Source organism: Crotalus tigris, unplaced genomic scaffold (assembly GCF_016545835.1).
Source record: "Crotalus tigris isolate CLP2741 ecotype Arizona unplaced genomic scaffold, ASM1654583v1 scf7180000018549.3470463, whole genome shotgun sequence".
In the NCBI taxonomy this organism is placed as follows: domain Eukaryota; kingdom Metazoa; phylum Chordata; class Lepidosauria; order Squamata; family Viperidae; genus Crotalus; species Crotalus tigris.
Genome location: NW_024097072.1, coordinates 934,059 through 952,651, shown reverse-complemented (window position 1 = coordinate 952,651; position 18,593 = coordinate 934,059). Strand labels below are relative to the sequence as shown.

Here is an 18,593-nt window from a genome sequence, read left to right as displayed (position 1 = left end):
TTTTGCCAGAAATTTACTTCTGGTTTCTTAGAAAAACTAGCCCAAAGAAAACAATGGGTTCATTTAACAACCACAATTTTCTCTTAATGACCACAGCATTTGCTTTAAGACCACTGTGTTTGCTTAATGACTCCTATAAAAAGGTGATAAAATTAGATCAATCATGTCATGACCCACTGTACTTCCATCCTAACCTATCATCTTAATTGCCAGGCTCAGTTATTGTCATACATTGAGGACTACTTTAACAATTTTCCTAGCAATTCTCCATTTAAAACCAATAAATAATAAGAAATCTTGTTGCCTATAAAAAAGTAGTACAATCTGGAGAAAAGATCTTATCCCTTCTACTGGTTTTGAGGCTAATGTTCTATTTACATTTCATTATTTAACCCAGAAAAAATAATAGGAAGACACTTTATTGTCAAAATATTCCAAGGAGTCAGTTGTGGAGAAATTTCCATCTCTAAAGTTAGAAACCATCAAACTTTGAAGAAACAACTGCTTTCTGCAAGAAATCCAATCTCAGCCCTGTAAATTATTAATCTCTTTTTCTAACTCTGATTTTTTTACTAGAAAGTTGCTGAGCAAAGCTTTCAGCTCAGTACTAACAGCTGGGTTCAATTCTGGTTTCTTGATGGACTAATTGTAGACAAAATGTTCTCTTTTTTTCCCAGGATAACAGCATCTATGCAGTTACCACTGCGGCTATAATGACCCATGAGCTGGGTCATAATCTTGGCATGGATCATGACCCAGATTCCTGTACTTGCAAGGATGGCCCATGCATTATGAAGGCTGCAATAAAGTAAGGATTCAGAAAAGCTTTAAATGTCTTTCAAATCAAGTTACATTTAAATGATTGCAATTAAACACTAAATTAAGTATGCCGGGAGCTTAAAAAAAAAATGAAACTGTCAAAGTTACAGAACAGTAGGGTTTGGTCAAACGTGAGTCAGTTTTCAGTATGTAATTAAAGTGTGTTGTATTTAAAAAGATAGAACTGCTCTCAACAATTGAATAGCCATCATTCAGTAGCTCCCTCCAAAACAGAATAGTTTAAAGAAACGGCATAGGAAGCATAACCCAAGAAACCAAATATTAATGTGATGGAAGTTGTTATTAAAGAGGAAGCCAAGTTAGACGTTAAAGACGGTCCTAAAATGGGAACCAGGAATAGGAAAAAATAAGACATGCTCTGTCTCTCTCATATATTGCAGTCTGCTGAAATCAACAGGTAGCCATATACAGATGGTCCTCAACTTACAACCATTTGTTTAGCAACCGTTCAAAGTTACAGTGGGATAGAAAGACATTATTGATCCTCTCAATTACAACTGATGCAGCATCCGCTCATTTAAGACTCAGAATTCAGGCACTTGGCAACCAGTTTGTATTTATGATGGTTGCAGCATATTGGGTTTATGCAGTCACCATTTGCTGGAAAAAGGAGAAAGGGGAAGGAAAGGAAATTGTTTATTGGCCAAGTATGTGCGTTCAGAACCTAGAGGCAAGTTGCTGATATTAGAGCAGAATTCTAATAATAATAATAATAATAATAGTAATAATAATAATAAAGTTGGAAGGGACCTTGGAGGTCATCAAGTCCAACCCCCTGCTCAGGCAGGTAACCCTATACCATTTTGGACAAATGGCTATCCAGTCTCTTCTTAAAAACTTCCAGTGTTGGAGCATTCACCGCTTTGGAGGCAGGTTGTTCCACTGGTTAATTGTTCTAACTGTCAGGAAATTTCTCCTTAGTTCTAGGTTGCTTCTCTCCTTGGTTAGATTCCATCTGTTGCTCCTTGTCCTGCCTTCAGGCCCTTTGGAGAATAGCTTGACTCCCTCCCTCTCTCGCCCCTGAGATATTGGAAGGCTGCTATCGTGTCCTCCCTCGTCCTTCTCTTCATTAAACTAGACATACCCAAATCCAGCAGCCTTTCCTTATATGCTTTACTCTCCAGTCCCCTTATCATCTTTGTTGCTCTTCTCTGTACTCTTTCTAGAGTCTCAACATCTTTTTTACATCGTGGTGACCAAAACTGGATGCAGTATTCCAAGTGTGGCCTTACCCAGGCATTATAAAGTGGTATTAATACTTTGTGTGATCTTGATTCTATCCCTCTGTTAATGCAGCCTAGCACTGTGTTGGCCTTTTTGGCAGCTGCATTCATTTGTTATAAAAAGTTCAACCTCTCCAAAAGAAGTAAAGAGAAAGAAACAATTCCACTGTTTTCCCTTTAATTGAATTATTGCCACCTCTTCTTCATTCCATCAGCAACATCACTGAATCATTTCCAATCTCCTTTCCCACAGAGAGGCTGAGTAAAATGAAAATGAAAGGCAGCCCATTAGACACAAGAATTAGCTTAAGCAACTAACGTCACATGGAGTTTTCATTGCAATTCATTTTGTTTAATGAGCATAGATCAATGAAATCTGTGCCTGGTCCAAATTGGATGATGTCACAATCTTATATTGGTTTATCTTTTCAGCCTTCTACCTCCCCGGGAATTCAGCTCTTGCAGTTTCTGGTATTATAAGAATTATATCATGACCGAAGCTTCACAGTGCATTCTCAATGACCCTTTGAGCACAGATATTGTTAAAAATGCAGTTTGTGGGAATAGCTTTGTGGAAAAGGGAGAAGAATGTGATTGTGGCTCTCCAGAGGTAAGGTTTTTTTTTTTTTAAATCAACAAGGCTGATTCCAAGAACTTTGTCAAAAATGGGAATCCTTGCAAAATCATCTGGCTTTCTCAGTGGTTTGCGCCATCCAGGAGGTTGGTTTGTGAATGGCATAGATTTGTGTCCTTTATGTACATGCAAGTATGCATGGTTTCTTGGATTTGGGAAATCAGTTGTACACAGATGGAGAACTAATATCTCCTTTTGGGAAAACAATGCATTTTTTAAAATGGGTGTTTTACCATTCTAAGAATATCCTTCCCTACTGAAAACCCCTCCTTTGTTGACATGGCCACATTAAGAATGAAGTCAAATATGTATATCCTAGGATAACATTGCAGGATCCAATTTCGGTCAGTCACCAGGATCAAAGGTTTACTCTTCCGAGCTTGCAGACACGTGCTGGAGCCCATCCTCAGGGAACTTCTTTCTCAACAGAAGGTGTGAGAGAAAAGTTGTGAGAGAGAAATTCCTTGAGGATGGGCTCCAGCACACGTCTGAAAGCTCTGGTCTTGGTGATCAACCCAGGTTGGATTCTGCAACATGGACACATTATCTATCCCACTATTTTCTTGAGCTGCTTCCTCTCAGAACTTAAAGATCTTCAATCTCTGTTCTGCTCTCTAATAGTAATTTTTTAAAAGAGCAATTTATTAAAGTATTCTCCTTAGATTTTTAAATAGAGTCAATACACAATGTAATTGTTTATGCTAATGTGCTTGAGAGACAAAAGAAAGAGGCTACTTAATGGTCACATAAATAGTAGCTTAGCCTGCAGAAGCAATGGGGTATGACAAACATAACAAGAGGAACACCTCTCACCCACCTTTCCATATTGATGAGGGGAGAAATGTATTTTCAGCCAAGAAAGATTCTGTTATCATAACCTTGCAATAAAGGTAGTCTTAATATTCATGGTTGGTGTTTCTTCTCTGGCCTACCTCAAAGACTGGAATCCTGAGTAGAAAATTGCTCAAAATAAGCAAAAGATTTGGACTGCAGGTTATGTGAGCTTCACAGTTTGGAGATGACAATATTTGTTTTTGTTTGTTTTATTCTTTTCACATAGGAAATATCAGATAGGTATGTGTCATGTAGATATGGCATCATTTATTTGAAATAACAAACACTCAGGCTGCTATTAGACATATTCATTTTCTAACATGAATCCATAACACATGGCAGAAATGTCTTTTTCCTTGGCAGTTTCCCTCTTCAAAATAGACCAATTAAAAAAGACCAGGCAGAAAAGCCTATGACATCATTTGATATATTTTGGTTTTCAGATATGTGAAAACGAGTGCTGCGAGGCTGCAACTTGTAAACTGAAACCTGGAGCTGAATGTGCAGATGGGGGATGTTGTGAGAAATGCCAGGTAAGATTTGTTTACTTTTAACACTAGGAGAGATTTTATCCTGCTCCTTACTAGTAGTATGAAAATGTAGTATCTTTTGGTTGTTTAATGTGATCAAAAATATTTTAACCCTGTTCTCATTCCTTCTTCCAGTTTACTTGACCTTTATGAACATGGGGAGGACAGTTTAACAAAATTTCAGCATTGTCTCAGACTAAAATGCATTCCTTTGGCATGTTAAGTCACGTCTATGAAAATAATACATATCCTTCTTAGACTTACTTTGCATGGAAAGCCAGTTTAATAAGGGTGGGCAATGTCTGGGATTGGTGCCCTAACTCAGCTTCCTGATTTCTAGAAGGTTATAATAGTTCTTTGATGATGTTATGACATTTTTCTTCTTCTCTGCTATGGCTTTTAGGGTGGAGATGGGTTTAGGAGACTTCTGGAAGTCAAATTGCTTTCTTTCCCACCCTTAAGTTCCCTAGCTGCTCTCCAAAGCCCTAAATATTTTTGTGGCACACTTTGGAGGTGCTGGAGGACCATGAAGTGAAAGATGCAAGTTTCTTGTTCCTTCTATGTGGGATCCCAGTTGACTCTATAATAAACGTTTTGAGCAGAGAGGCTGAAAACTTTTTGTTATTTCCATACTTTCATCACAAGCCAAAATTCACAGGAACAGAAAACAGCCATGGTTTTTCAGCACTTGAGAGAAAATGCTATGAATGCCTCTTCCCATGTAAGGAAATAAAAATATACCACGCAAAAGTTCAGCAATTCACGTTTTGCTGCTCTTTCATAAGGACCAAATTGATTTTCATTGATATTCATGGTCAGCCAACATGTAGAACTTGTGGTTTAGGAACTGAGCTTTTCATAGCAATCATTTTCTCATAGCAAATAAGAGAAGCTGGGACTTCTAGGCGTTATACACAATGTCTTAATTTGTGGAGCCCATTTGTAACATTGAAGAGAAACCTTGCTTGGTAATCCTCATGGTAGATGAAGAAAAGACTTTGAAATGTGTTGTGAATCATAGTTTGACTCTTTGATCTCTGCTGCTAAAGAGTGATAGCTTCATTCTCGCCCTTAGTTTAAGACAGCAGGAGAACTATGCCGGGCAGCAAAGGATGACTGTGACCTGCCTGAACTCTGCACTGGCCAATCTGCTGAGTGTCCCATGAATCACTTCCATAAGGATGGACACCCATGCCAAAACAATTTGGGTTACTGCTTCAGGGGGACATGTCCCACTTTGACCAACCAATGTATTGCTCTCTTTGGGCCAGGTAAGGCAACCTTAGGGTTTCAGAATAGTGCTGTTATAAAAGACAGTTGTTGCAATTGATCAAAGGTATTTTTTACCTTGGTATCCATAGTAAATCATCATTTCATTTCTGTTATATTTGTGTGTTGTCATAATGGCATAAATTTTTCAAGATGAAGTTCTTTCTTGGAAGCTTCATAGCTCAGTGCTCCAGATCAGTTCATCTTTTGGTTTAAAGCTCCAAGCATCCATAGAGAACATGGCCGATGGTCAAAGATGATGGCAGTTATAGAAATCTGGAAAGATGGACTTTGGAGGAAGGGTGCTTTTGTGGGTTGTGGACAAAGATCTGAGACAATATGCTGCATGTGTGTGTATGCCATAGACAGACTGCTATGTTGTATATTACAGCAACAATTCAAAATTATTGTCCAATACTCTTTGTCTTAAATCAATGGGTATTGTGCAGTAAGCCAGTACTAGTGGAAAAATGCAAAGAACTACATCAATAACCTGTTATAAGCTTAGAGTTTTGTCCATTTAGCTTTGTTCTTCTAAGAATTAATTAGGGTCACCTTCCACCTTTCTCAAGCAGAGATTGAATATGGGACTGTTTGCTAAGAGTATTCAAATCCTAAGATTGAATTTTTCTTCAAACTTGGCATAGTAATTAAAGAAACAGATGTTAGAGATGTGATTCTTGTTACTGATCACTCATGACTTTAATGATAGACTATCCCAAAATGTTCGTCGTGATTTTATGTTGAAAAAGGAACATACGTTACTGAAAACAAGTTTCTTCTTTTCATATAAAGGAGATGTTTTTTTCTGGGAAACAGGAAACAAGGAGATTTATCTTGATCATAGATGAGTGATGCAGTAATGTTTGTATATAAAATATCTCCAATACAATTTTTTGGTCCCTAATGAAAAGGATCAGGTGGCATATGGTGATTTGGAATCCTGCTGGCATGTTACACTCTCATGTAATTGTTCCTCACTCTCCTCTTACAGAGGCAGAAGTGGCTCCAGATAGATGTTTTCTGGATAACCAGAAAGGGAATGATTATGGCTACTGCAAAAAGAAAACCAATACAAACATTCCATGTGAACCAAAGTAAGCACTCTAAATTATTTTCTGCTATGATGATGACATCATTTAAGGATAATATAAGAAATGTTTTCAGGTCCACATCTGTGGGAATCTGATTCTATCACCTGGCTAAAACAACAGAAGTGTGATCCAATTTCTGAATGGCTAATTTTCCTTTGTTTTCCATCTTGGGTTACAAAGCAACATCACTACTAAAAGAAGTGTCTTACAACTGGTCCTTGCACTTACACTGTTGCAGCACCCCTATAGTCATGGGATCAAAATTCAGATACTTGTCAGTCAACATGTATTTACGAGGGATGCAGTGTGCTGAGGTCACATGATGATACTTCCCTGCCAGCTTCCAGCAAGCAAACTCAAGGGGGGAAGTCAGATTTGCTTAAGAACCATGCGATTCAGTTAACAGTTATAGTGAGTCACTAAAAACCATGGCAGAAATGTCATAAAACCAGGTGCAACTCAATTAACAATAGCCTTGCTTAGCAATGCAAATTCTAGATCCTGTTACAGTGATAACCTCAAATTGGGGTGGCAAGATGTTGAGGCAGAGGGAACAACAGAGAAGGTCCTTCTCCTGGACATGAGACAGCTGGAATAATTGGGCTGGCAGGACCTGCAGGATGCTTCTACCAGCATGAGCGGAATGGGACAAGCCCAGTGGGTGAGGTCAAGTAACCTGGACCCATATGCCATGAAGGGCTTTAGAGGTGATCACTGACACCTTGAATTGCACCCAAAAGCAGACTGGCAACCAATGCAGCTTGCAGAGCAGTGGTATTACAGGGGCCATTTTGGGGATCAATAAACGAAAGGTTGCAGCTAGTGCATCTCCTAGCTGTGACTGTCTCCCGCTCCAGGAGAACCCCTAAGTTGTAGACTGGACCTGTCTGGGGCAGAGCAACCCCATTCAGAGTCAAAGATGAAAAGTCCTTTGGTCTTGCCAGGGTTAAGTTGAAACAAGGCCACAGGGTGGCACTCTGAGGACACAATAAGAGCAGAGAAATACTGCTGTTTCACCATACTTTCCACCATGAGGTAGGCCTCAATAGTGGTTCTAAGTCATGTCTGGTCAGTCATCCTTTCTCTTCCTCTAGAGGCTCTCTAGGCATCTCCTGGCCCTTTTTAGAACTTGTAGCTCCTCTATGAACCACAAGGAGGGTCAGGAACAATGGAAGGCAGCACATGGAGCCACAAGAATATGTATATGTATTGCACTTAGTCATACATCATAACTTAAAAACCACAATGATGAGATGTGTACCATTGAATCCAATATAAACAATAAGCTACAGTATCTTTTTGTGCAGTGTGTAAATTCACTCTGCCTCTAACCCTTACACAAACACACAGAACCCTGTGCCATTTTTTCCTACTTAAAGAAGAGCAGTCCTTATTTTATATATCCGTATTTCAATCGTAATTAATTTTTTCTCTCATAATTGTATTAAATTGAAATGGAGTAATATCTGACTTTCAGGACAATTTCCCTCTCTAATGTTTAGAGCAATTGCCCTAAACCTTTAGTTTTCAACTCACCTCACACTCCCATCATTCACTAGTCACAGATTATTGGAAATTTAGGCTACAGATCTGGAAAAATCAAGCATCTAAATCTGCTTTAGGAGTTTTCCATGTGGATAATAGATACGTTACTTGTTCTGACCCAGACAGAACAGATTGCTTTAGTCCCATCCAGGACAGACAGATAACTCAATAGAAACAATTGCATAACAGAAATATATTTATTCAGAGGAATTACTTGCAATTATGTTGGTTGCTTCTGGATAATATGTCTCTGTTCATTTCCATAGATAATTTGATAATGGATTTCTGCATAAGCATCACATATTGGCATAGGAGCTCCAAACCGTGTGACTAGGAGACATGAGGCTGGATGAACAAAGGCATTCCAAACTGGGCACATAGCCAGTATGTCCTGAGAAGAGCTCAGAGGCTCCTCCTCCTACTGATCTGTTAACATGAGATAGCTAACTAGCTAAAACTACATTTCCCATAAGCCATCTCTTAAGAAGACAGCACTTAACCCAATAAATGCCAGATATTCTAACATACAGATACATGCTGTAGTCAGGGTTACCTAGAGTTACACGATCCAGAATATTACTACTCTGATGATAAGAATCTTGACTCAAATTATCTTCACCTTCATAAACAGGGAAACCATGTGAGTTAGTTGGAGATAGAGAAACTGCATTTATCTAATTTTCCCCAAAGCCTTGAAAAACTTCGTGAGATTATTCATTTACCTGTTAAAGGCAAACCAGTTCATTTTGAGGCTGAGCAAGCTTCTGATTCTCCATCTCTCTCTTTTTTTATTTTTTAACTTAAATATTTGTGAATGAGCAAAGAAACAGACATCTTCTTATTCCACTTTGTTAATTAGAAGGAATTGACTGTTTCTTTTTCAGGGATGTTAAATGTGGCAGGTTATATTGCACAGATGATTCAGCTGAAGAGAATTCATGCAAATTCCACTTTTTAAAAGAAAATCCAGATGTTGGAATGGTTGAACCTGGAACAAAATGTGAAGAAGGAATGGTTAGTAAAAGATTACCTTTTATCTGTCTGCTGGAAGATATGATTCCAATGGGTGATCACTGGAATAACTTTGCAATGGATCTTGCTGAAAGCTGATTTAGATTTTCTTTCTTTTTTGGTTCTATTTTTATTTTAAAACACAAAACTTCAATTTTTTTTTTAAAAAAAACAATGAAGAAAAAACAGAAAACAAGAGATTAAAAAAGAAAAAAAAGCCTAACACATAAACACATATTATCCCTCCTAGTTGAATACTGATTAATATATTACTGCAATATTATTTTCCCACCTCTTGAGAAACAGGCTCGAGAATTTTTTGAACTACTAAAATTATTTACAAATTATTAACTTGTCATCTATATACTATATTAATGACAAAATAATTAACACGAATAACAATAATAAAACAAGCAAAATTAAAGTTTCAAAACCATCTGCTAACAAACTGTTATTCTGATCAATGTGTAGAAAATTTACCACAGCATCTTATCTATCCCGAATTATCCCAGGAATTAACAGTGATTTGTCCTTGATCAAATATTCACATTTGTTTCTTAATACCATCTCTTATCAATCATTGTCTAGTTAAAAATAATAAATCCAATGTCCAAAGTTAGTCTATTTTCCCCAAAAAATACAGTTAAGTATGATAAATTCATTTCCCTAATCACTTTCAATCCTCCTTGGAAAAAACAATTTCCACTTAGATTGTAAAAAAAATGTGCATTGTTCAACTTCAGGGAACTATGTGCAATCAACTCAGTTCTAAGTCTGCATAGTCCATATTTATTTCCAACAATTTTGCTGCTTTCAAATCACATTCCTAATTTATTCAGAGCTACGTGTACATGGATATTTTCTGCAGCCATGATCATTTCATCAAAATTTAAGAAATAGATTGCGTGTTGCAAAATGGTCTTTCTTCACATATCAGCCGCAATTGCTTCTTTGTAATCTGATACATTGTTACTTTGTGTAACATAGCAATAAAAAATTATTCTAAACAACAACATAAATCAAAGAGAAAATGGAGAAAGAATAGATAAAACGTCCAGCAGGAGGTTAAAATAAATCAATATTCAGATACCTGGTCAAGTTATAAAGTAAAAGTGAAGTAAAACAAAAGATTCAAAAAGTAAAATTAAAACCCAGGCATGCTTAAGAAAACAAACTACCTAGAGGAAGACCGATGACCAGTGACTTTCTGTTCACTCTTTAAGACTACCCTTTGCAGGATCCATGGCCATCCAAAAGCCATCTTGGGTCATTCCTAAATGCTCCCATTCAAATCCAGGGAGCAGCACTGCCAAAGAATCAGCTTTGGCAGCAAAACCAGCAGATCAGGAAAAAGAAAAATTCCTACTATCCAGTAACAGTCTTGGGGAGGCACTGCTGATTTAGATTTTCCATACTACACTGAATCTATGTAGAAGAAAAAGTAAGCATCTAGCCTTATTTTTGTTTTGTTATTTTGTTTTTCCTTCAAAAAACAGTCATAACAAATGAGTTGAAAGTCCAGGGTTGTTTCTTCTAAGAACAAAATGCCCCACCTTCTTAGAGCATGGTGCTTCTCCTTGCAGCACTTTCTGGACGGTCCTTTCTCTTAACATGTAGGTATCCCCATAGGGAAGATGGAAGAGAGATGATAAATCAGGGCAGAGCAGTTGTGACCTAAAGGTCACCAGTTCAATGAAGGCATTTAAAAGTACTGAAGCAATTCTAAAGCTTTTCTTAAAAGATCAGGAATCACTTCTTCCTGTCTTTTTACACCATATAAAACCTGAAAGAAGCTTATTAAATATCTTGGGCTAGAGTTTAGTTGTGTAGGAAAGAGCTGCCTTACTCTATTGATAACCTTTGACATTGACTTTCAGGTCTGTGGCTTTGGGCAGTGTATTGACATAGAAATAGCCTTTGGATGAATCACTAGCCTCTCTCAAATTTGATTTTGGCAATCCTCCTTCCAGAAGGCTTGGCTTCCTTCAAGCCCAAAGAGACCCATCTTTCTTCATCATATTAGTAAATCAATCTTAACTTCTAGATGGCATCTAAAAATCTGCAATATTTCTTCTCCAAATTTAATCTGACTAACTGTTTGCTGTAATTAATCTTTTTTCCAGCCACAAAGCTTCATGGTATATGTGCTGCCAAGAAAAAATATTGGTTGTTTTACTTTTGCCAATTGCAAAACATGTTTTAATGGGAGAGGTTTTACTTTTGGTGCTGGCATATTCAAAGGCAATGCATTCTGTTCCAAAATTTTCTTTGTGATAATCAAAGATGTAGCTTCTTCCATCAATAAACAAATCTAATTCTGCATTTAGTAAAGGTTGATTTTCAAATTTGATCCTCTGGTGTAAACCACATCAAGAATCTGGATGCAAACATGAGGTAAATCATCAGGTTAATTATCTACTGGCATTAAAGAGGTTGGATTTTGCTCATTCAATCAGCCAGAAAATTCAAAAGGCTGATTTGTTCACATTCTGTCTCAGAAGGAATCCCTAACAATACATCATACACATATGGCAGTACAGAACAATTTGTTACTGGTTAGGGGGTGGGTGGGTCCATCTTAATAGGTCAGAGACAAGGGCTTTATCAAAAATGGTTGAACTATTTTCAAATCCTTGAGGTAACACAGTCCGGTTCCTCGTATGTGTTCAAGTGATAGAATCAAGATCAGGCGAAGTGTTAATACCATTTTATAATGCCTTGGTAATACTGAATCCAGTTTTGGTCTCCATGATGTAAAAAGATGTTGAGACTCTAGAAAGAGTGCATAGAAGAACAACAAAGATGATTAGGGGACTGGAAGCTAAAACATATAAAGAACAGTTGCTGGAATTGGCTATGTTTAGTCTAATGAAGAGAAGGACGAGGGGGGACATGATAGCAGCATTCCAGTATCTCAGGGGCTGCCCCAAAGAAGAGGGAGTCAAGTTATTTTCCAAAGCACCTGAAGAAGCAATGGATGGAAATTAATCAAGGAGAGAAGTAACCTAGAACTAAGAAGAAATTTCCTGACAGTTAGAACAATTAACCAGTGGAACAACCTGCCTCCAGAAGTTGTGAATGCTCCCACACTGGAAGTTTTTAGGAAGAGATTGGACAGCCATTTGTCTGAAATGGTATAGGGTTTCCTGGCTGAGCATGGGGTTGGACTAGAAGATCTCCAAGGTCCCTTCCAAGTTCATTATTATTATTATTATTATTATTATTATTATTATTATTATTATTATTATTTTGTTGTTGTTGTTGTTGTTGTCCGAAATGGTATAGGGTTTCCTGCCTGAGCAGGGGGTTGGACTAGATGACCTCCAAGGTCCCTTCCAACTCTGTCATTCTATTATTCAGTGTCAAACTGCTGGAAAGCAAACAATCTCTGGCTGTCTGCTTGAAGAGGGATGCAGAAACGGGTACCCTTTAAGTGCAATATAGCAAACCATGCAAAAGCAGGTGAAATCAACAACATCACAACACAAGGATTTGGCACTGTATGGTGAATTGTCACTGCGAGTAAATTGATAATTCTCAAGTCCAGATGAAAAGACACATTACTTTTTTATTTAGCAGAAATTGAACTATTCAAAGACGTTTTCCTGTTCTTCAGAAGATCATACTGTAGGAAATGATTAATGATTGGCCTCAGCCCTGCTCTAGCTTTCCCAGAAAAACCATACTGTTGACTTTGCACAGGTTCCTCTGCTGGTTTCAGGGCAATTTCCACAGGTTTATGATTCTATGACAATTCTAAATGCTGACTGCTAGTAAAGATTCTCTGGATTCAAAAGGGTACAGTAGCAAAGCCTGTATCTTAAAAAAAAAAGCCATAGCCTTAATAACAATAATAATAAATGATTGCCAAAACGGTAAGCATAATAATTCTTTGACAATTGTTTTGCCTTGCGTCTTTTGCCAGCATCTGATGGAAAGAAACAGAGAAGGAAATTAATGCCAAGGAGAATGTAGAAAGGAACCATTTTATTCCCTGATCTGTTTCTTTATTTCTTTGTTTTCTCTGCTTGTTTTGATTTTATCTTCCAAAGTTGTAAAGGGTCACGTGGTGCTTATGCAACATTAGAATTAGCGGCAGTCAAGGATGCAGACATTTCTCCTGCCAATATGAAAGAGAGAAAGCTTTGTGGCCACCATTTTGGCATTTTTATTATTAACCCACCCTGCAGATGCCCATAGCTGCAGTCAAAACTCATGAAAAACACTGGATATTGTTAATGGTGGTTCTAATTGGGGGAGAGTTTCATAAATGAATAACAAATGGAGTCATAAAGAGCCAGTTTGGTGTAGTGGTTAAGATGCTGGTCTAGAAACTAGGAGACTGTGAGCCTATTTCTGGCATGAAAGCCAATTGGGTAACTTTGGGCTTCTTTCTTAGCCCAGCTGATCTCACAGGGTTCTTGTTGGGGAAAATAGGACAGGAAAGAATATTAGGCATCTGCACAACCTAGACTTATTTATAAAAAATAATAAATACAGAGATAAAATATAAATAAAAACTAGAAATCAAGAACAAAACATTTGGCCACATATCATATAAATATAAGAGAAGAACAGACATGCCAATTCTCATGCCAATTCAACACTGACCATTAGTTGACTAGAATGTTGTGTACAGTGGCATGAGTAAACCCTTTTGTGCCTTGAATTCAATGGCTTTTTTTGATTAATTGTGCCTGCATTGTGTTGAATTCTAACATGACATGGTCACCTTCTGCCAAAGTTCCTCAGCTTCTATCCCCTCTATCATTCCATCTCCTTAATAAGAATTAAGTCTAGTACAGCTAACCAGCTCTTAATTAAAACAACCCTCGAACCTGGGCAGTCTACATGCTAGGCAGTTGTATTAACCACCAGGGTGTGGCTAGCTGATGAGGACTAATGAGTCCAAAATAGCTATACTAGTCTCCCACTTAAATCTTTAACTCTTTGTCAGCAAAAAGAAATCTGAATTTGTAATGTATCACAGTTGCGACTTGAGCCTGCTTAATGCCCCTAGTTGGGGGGCTGCAAGGCAAAAGAGATTCTAAAGAAGGAGAATTGCAGTATAGCAGTCAAAATGCGAAGGTGCAATCAATCAGACCGGTCTGAAAAACTTTCTATATCTATCTATTTATCTATCTATCTATCTATCTATCTATCTATCTATCTATCTATCTATCTATCTATACATACATACACACACACACACACACACACACACACACACACACACAAAGTTTTATTAGTTTATTGCATATGATACAAAGAAAATACAAAAGGTAGGGAAGGGAAAGGGAATAGAAAAGTGAGGGAAGGGAAGGGAAAAAAAGGCAATGACTTCCAACTTCCTTTGGTGCAGTAAAATAGAATATCAACATCAAACCTCAGCTTTTTAGTTTTACAAAATAGTGTAAACTAGCCATTTCGACAACAACAAATCTATCAAATAGATAAAGCCCCAAATCAAAATTTCATTTTTTTTCACCTCAAGCGCAAAGTCCAGAACTGGTTCCCACATAGCAGTAAGAGTATTCATGTTGTTTTCTTTAAGCAGTACAGTCAGTTTAGTCATCTCTACTAGATACACCAGTTTTTGCAACCATTCCTCCCTTATGGGAATCGATTTGGTCTTCCATCTCTGAGTATATAACATCAAGGTTCCCTTTTTTTTTTTTCCAGGTCTCTGTTCATTAGCCACCAAGGAAAAATTCTGTTTTTTTTTTCTATTTTCACTTTAAGAATTTTATGTATTAACATATGAATCCTACTCCAATATTTTCTTGCTTTATCACATGTCCACCATAAATGGTAAAACTCCCCTCTTTTCATTTACATTTCCAACATTCATTTCAAAAGCCTTTATCCATTGTTGATAACTTAACTGGTGTTAAATACCAATGTACATCATCTTGTAAAACTTTTCTTTTAACTAATAGTTTAATGTAAATTTTAATCTTTTATTCCACATATTCTCCCATTGTTCAAGCATTACATTATACCCAAAATCCCTTGCCCACTGAATCATACTTGTTCATTTTCCAGATTTGAATTCAATAACATTTTATAAACTTTAGCAATGATATATTCATCACGACCACACAGTAGGATTTCCAATTCATTTTTAATAAAATTAAACCCATGATTCTTTTTGCCTAGATTAAATCTTTCTTTCAATTGCATATGAATGAACCAATGGCAGACATGACATTGTGATTCTAGCTTCTCCTTGGATCTGAGGGTAGGCTCCCCCAAATTAAAATTAATTATTTCACTATAGATCCACCAATTGGGCCTCATCACCATCTCTTTTCTAAAAAAAGGCTTCTTGTGGGGAAACACAAAGTCGCACCTTCACAGAAGACCTTGTTTTAAATTTATTCCAAACTCTCAAAATGGCATGTCTAACAAAATGATTGTTGAAATCAACACTTTAACTTTATCAAACCACAAGTAACCATGCCAGCCATACCTTAATTCATGGCCTTCAGAAAAAGAGTTAGATAGGATATCAACTTTCAAAATTCTATTTGCTACATTTTTTAGAGGTCCATCTCATGTCAATCTTTGAAAAAGATTTATGCCTTTCTGAAAAAAAGCTACATTCTCTTGCCGAGCCATTTTTATGCCTCCATGAGTCTACTAGCATTAGATTGCCCATCATTTCAAAGAATGTCTTTGGCAATTTACCCTGGGAGGGTTTGATCCCTCTAATAAATGTTCTATCCCAAAGTGGAAAAGTCACACCATTCCAATCCCCCACATAAGCCAATTTTCATATGAAAAAGGCAAGAGTTGGTCAAAGAAATTGCTTTTCCCTCTGTTGGCACATAAAGACCAATCACTATTGATTTTGTTTCATTAAATTCAATTTCCACCATTACAAATCTTCCATATTCATTTGATCAAAGTAGCCTAGGTTTAAATTGGGGTTTTATATATAACACCACTCAATCAATCTTTTTTAGCCCAGCAGATATAAAATCCTCCCCATGTCTTTCATTTGTTCAATATTTCTGGTCTTGTTTTTAATATGTGTTTTGTGAAGACAGATTATAAGAGCATTAGGTTTTCTCAAATAGTGAAATACTTTTTTACGCTTTAGATGGGGTTTTCAAGAAGAGATTGGACAGCCATTTGTCTCTAACGGTACAGGGTCTCCTGCCCTGGGCAGAGCATGGAAGAGAAGACCTCCAAGGTCTCTTCCAACCCCATTGTTCTATGTTCTATGATTGCTCTCGGTTATCTGCAACGGACAATAGGTTGTAATTATATTATGGGAGCTGCACAATGTGGGTAGAGCTGATATTCAGTGGTCTCCAGGGACAGATCCTGGTTCCAAAGACTTAAATCTGGCCCTTCTTTCTTTGATGCCTACTTTCCAAGAAAAATAAGACTTTAATCCCAGTGCAACAATGCTATAAGTGTATTGGAAATGGCTGCTGCAAGGAGACACTTCTTCTCAAATACAGTAAACTTCATCCTCTTTGGAAACATTTTACTGACAGCTCATGAATGACAAATGAGACCTTGTTCTCCTTCCTTTTCTATTGATTCAGGAGTCTGTGCCCATACAAATATTTCCAGTTTTTCTTGCCTTGCAGAGAGGTTTCTATCAACTGATGAGTGGGGTGAAACGGATATTAACTTCCTGGAGAAAATACATCTCTGAGGTTGTCTCACTAACTTTTTTTTTAAGGTTAACTTACAAAAAGGAAGGATGGTCCCAGCATGCTTTGAATCATCTGCAAATCTACAGAGGTCTATTCTAGACTTTCCAATGAATTTTAACATTTATTTTACTTTGGTATCTATTTCAAAGGCCAGTGTGATATAAATTAAGATGTTGGAATGGACTCAGGATAGCCATTTTTAGGTCTCCAGTTACCATGCATCTCACTGGATGACTTTGGACAATTATTTTTCTTAGCCCAGACTAACTCCCAAAATTGATGCTGTGAGGATAAAATGAGAAGTGATGTCACTTGAGCTCCATGGAGGAAATGAGGGAGATGAATGTCAGAGAATAAAATAGATTCTTGAATATAGCTCTTATGCAGCAATTTTCTTAGATTTCATTGATGAGTTTTCTCTTTATATTTCTTCTCTTTGACCAAGATAATATTATTTGATTTAGTTCCTAATAACTCCTAGATTATGACAATAGATAATAAGACACCAGCAACTACAACACAAAATCCACAGGTAAATAGAATAAAAAGGGAAAATATAATTGTTCTAAATATCTAAAATAGATTAGAGTAAATATGGCATTCTGTACAAATTATAGGACAGTACTTGGCTATGGTCAAGGAAATAAAATTAGATTGATCCAATAATAACAACAACATCTTGAAATAAAGCACATCAGAATGATCAGATTATTTATTAAAAATAGAAATAATAATTCTTGGCAAGCACCTGAATAGAGAGGACAATCCAGAATAATGAAAACTGAGATCAGACAATAATTATTTAGAGAGTATTAATCTGAATCACCTGGAAATGAAGAACAATTGTCATGGGGAGAAATATGTGGTGATCTTGAAGTTTCCTTGTCTACCAACATACGTGTGATGATCTCTCCTTCAGAAGTAAAATATAGAGCTACAGAGAGACAAATTAATGGAGAAGAGTGAGGTTATTCAGTTGAGTAGCAGCTATGAGGAAGACTCACATACCTCCTTGTTTCTAAATGAAGAGATGGTTATTTTGCCTTTGTCCTCTTGGAATGAAGCTGCTGTTTCTATTGTGGGCTTTCTTTCTCCCAAAATTGCCAAACAGACTAATCAAAAGTAGATTTTCTTCTTTTTATTCACCAAAGATTTCTGCTTTGCCTTTAACAGGAGGGTGGGTAGCGCCCCTTTTTCCACACTCGTCTTTCTATCCCAGGTGGAGACAAAAGGAGAGATTATAAGGGAAAGTGAGTCCTCTTAAGGCAATTGAAATGATTCACTCTGCTCTGTGATTCATCTCAGAGTTCCCCTTCAAATAGCCTTTATAGGATAACAGGGATCATGGAGATCTTCTAGTCCAGCCCCCTGCTCAAACAGGAGATCCTATACCATTCCAGGCAAAGGGTTGTCTAATTTCTTCTGAAAAACTTCCCATGTGGGAACACCCACAATTTCTGAAAGCAAGCCATCCCACTGATTAATTGTCTTCACTCTGAATGCATATTATTGCAGCTGACATTTGCATCAATGTATAAATGCCCTGTTTCAGAAAAGGGAGGTCCTGTTGAAGGAAGAGACAACAAAAGTTCTTGAGTTCTCTACAAAGTGAGAATCAAGTATGGCACAGAGGGTTTTTTTCCCCCCTGTAGTGAAATCAGGGATCCCTTAGGCAAATGCATTGAATGGATTCAGTCTATGCTAGCAATATTGAAAGGAGGCTAGATTGCTCCCAAAGTGCCTCTTACTCACAAAATATTGTAAAAACCAACTCTTGGCATTTAAGACCCCATGCACCAGAGGCCCCAAATTTAGTTATATTAACATGTGAGCCAGGGAAAGGTCTGCTGTGACCAATTAATAGCCTCCTTTGGGCCTTTTCTTTGGGGATGCCTTGAACGAACCCTCCTAGCTGTCATTTTTGGAGTGACATGTGGTAA

General features: G+C 37.3%; 1 protein-coding gene and 1 long non-coding RNA gene across 3 annotated transcripts in view; one reads left to right on the top strand and one right to left on the bottom strand.

Annotated features, from left to right (window-relative positions):
• LOC120312892 (zinc metalloproteinase-disintegrin-like NaMP) overlaps positions 1-11,306 on the top strand; it is a 23,500-nt gene extending 12,194 nt beyond the window's left edge. Inside the window, 7 exon segments of the mRNA XM_039354198.1 lie at positions 678-808; positions 2,496-2,673; positions 3,975-4,064; positions 5,137-5,332; positions 6,325-6,427; positions 8,854-8,983; positions 10,858-11,306. Of these exon segments, the coding sequence (XP_039210132.1) occupies positions 678-808; positions 2,496-2,673; positions 3,975-4,064; positions 5,137-5,332; positions 6,325-6,427; positions 8,854-8,983; positions 10,858-10,905 (876 nt within the window). The 3' untranslated portion in view covers positions 10,906-11,306.
• LOC120312898 lies at positions 8,148-18,593 on the bottom strand. 2 transcript variants are annotated; one of them, XR_005557988.1, is made up of 3 exons: positions 18,406-18,593; positions 17,662-17,863; positions 8,148-8,957 (listed from the first exon to the last, which is right to left on the bottom strand). It is a non-coding gene; the product is annotated as an uncharacterized LOC120312898 (long non-coding RNA). The 2 variants fall into 2 exon arrangements; XR_005557987.1 differs by lacking the exon at positions 18,406-18,593 and having other exon boundaries at positions 17,662-18,035.